At 66.3% G+C, this 1607-nt stretch overlaps 1 protein-coding gene across 1 annotated transcript in view; it reads left to right on the top strand.

Annotated features, from left to right (window-relative positions):
* HIP1R (huntingtin interacting protein 1 related) overlaps positions 1-1607 on the top strand; it is a 28206-nt gene that overhangs the window by 24091 nt on the left and 2508 nt on the right. The window contains exons 19-24 of the mRNA XM_010841420.1: positions 3-95; positions 322-432; positions 631-689; positions 958-988; positions 1074-1136; positions 1513-1604. Coding sequence (XP_010839722.1) covers positions 3-95; positions 322-432; positions 631-689; positions 958-988; positions 1074-1136; positions 1513-1604 — 449 coding nt within the window. The remainder of the gene's footprint in view (positions 1-2; positions 96-321; positions 433-630; positions 690-957; positions 989-1073; positions 1137-1512; positions 1605-1607) is intronic.

Genomic DNA, 1607 nt, shown 5'->3' with positions numbered 1-1607 from the left:
AGCTCATGGGGCAGCTGCAGGAACAGCAGGCCCTGCTGCAGGCCCGGCCTGGCCTGGTGCGGACCCCCCTGCAGGGCATCTTCCAGCTGGGCCAGGTGAGGCGGGCAGCGGAGCGTGGGCCAGGAGGAGGGTGGTGGGGCCGGGGTCCCGTTTCTCCATATCTCCTTCCAGCTTGGGCTGAGCAGGGGCTCAAGTGCAGGGCCTGCCACTGCGGGGCACAGGTTGGGGAAAGAGCACTGCCCGTCTGGCCCCCAGGCTCTGTGGGGCAGCCAGGGCAGAATCCATCCACCCTGCCTGACTCCCGGATGCCTCGTCCCCCAGGAGCTGAAGCCTAAGAGCCTGGACGTGCGTGAGGAGGAGCTCGGGGCTATGGTGGACAAGGAGATGGCGGCCACATCCGCGGCCATCGAGGATGCCGTGCGGAGGATCGAGGTGAGGACTCCTGGGGGCAGGAGTCCCGGGTGCGCCTCCCTCTCCGGGAGGGCCAGATGGCCTCTGCAGGTCAGAGGCGAGGGGGCGGCTGAGGCGCTGTGGCTGATGAGGTGGTAGGGGCTGACCAGCACCAGTGCCCCCCTTCGTCGCATGCTGCCCTCCTCCCAGCCCACTCAAAGCTCTTGTCGTCGGGTGTAGGACATGATGAACCAGGCCCGCCATGCCAGCTCTGGGGTGAAGCTGGAGGTGAACGAGAGGTGAGCCCCACTTGTGCCTCCCGGTCTCCCCGGGGCGGGTTCTTCAGTTTTCCCGGATCTGGGGAGGTGGGTTCTGCCCCTCTGACTGCTTAGCCCTCCAGTAAGAAGGGCTGGGAACTGGCAGAGCACACCCTGCCCTGTGGGCCCACCTGCTGCGTGCCCACGAGGCCGCAGCTCCCTGGCTCCGCGGCTCCCCGGCTCCCCGTGGCTTCCAGGGCCACAGTGCAGACCCTTTTCACTCGTTCCCCGTCCCTCCTGCTCCTCCCAGGATCCTCAACTCCTGCACGGATTTGATGAAGGTGAGTGGCCGGCTGAGACCCAGGCTGGGTGGGCTCTGTACCTGGCAGGGCCGCCCAAGGGTGACTTGTGTCTTGATCTTGGCAGGCCATCCGGCTCCTGGTGACAACATCCACCAGCCTGCAGAAGGAGATCGTGGAGAGTGGCAGGGTGAGCTGGGCTGCTGGTGGGATGGGGCATCCCTGGCTGGGCCAGGTGGGGCCCCCTCCTTAGTGGGCAGGCTGCACAGCTGGGCCATCGAGGACAGATTCCTGCAAGGGGCCTGACCCCAGAGCCCTCTTTGTCCCAAATCTCCCCGTGGTTTAAGATTCCCCCCAGGGCTCCTTTTAGGCGTGAAACCCCTGAAGCGTGCAGAGTGGCAGCAGCAGGCCCTCCCCCAGGGCCTGCAGCATGCCTGGGAACCACAGCCCAGGGGTGTGCCCCTGTGGCTGGGTGAGGGGAGAGGGAGAAGGGCTCGCCCCTGGGGATCTGGTGTCCCCCTGGTGACATCCTTGACTGGTCCGCCCTGTCATCCTGTCACCACTAGGGGGCAGCCACGCAGCAGGAATTTTATGCCAAGAACTCGAGGTGGACGGAAGGCCTGATCTCTGCCTCCAAGGCGGTGGGCTGGGGAGCCACCCA

The sequence above is a fragment of the Bison bison genome, unplaced genomic scaffold (assembly GCF_000754665.1).
Source record: "Bison bison bison isolate TAMUID 2011002044 unplaced genomic scaffold, Bison_UMD1.0 scf7180017864160, whole genome shotgun sequence".
Taxonomy (NCBI): Eukaryota; Metazoa; Chordata; class Mammalia; order Artiodactyla; family Bovidae; genus Bison; species Bison bison.
Note: the sequence above shows the minus strand (reverse complement) of the source record. Positions and strands in the feature narration are given on the sequence as shown.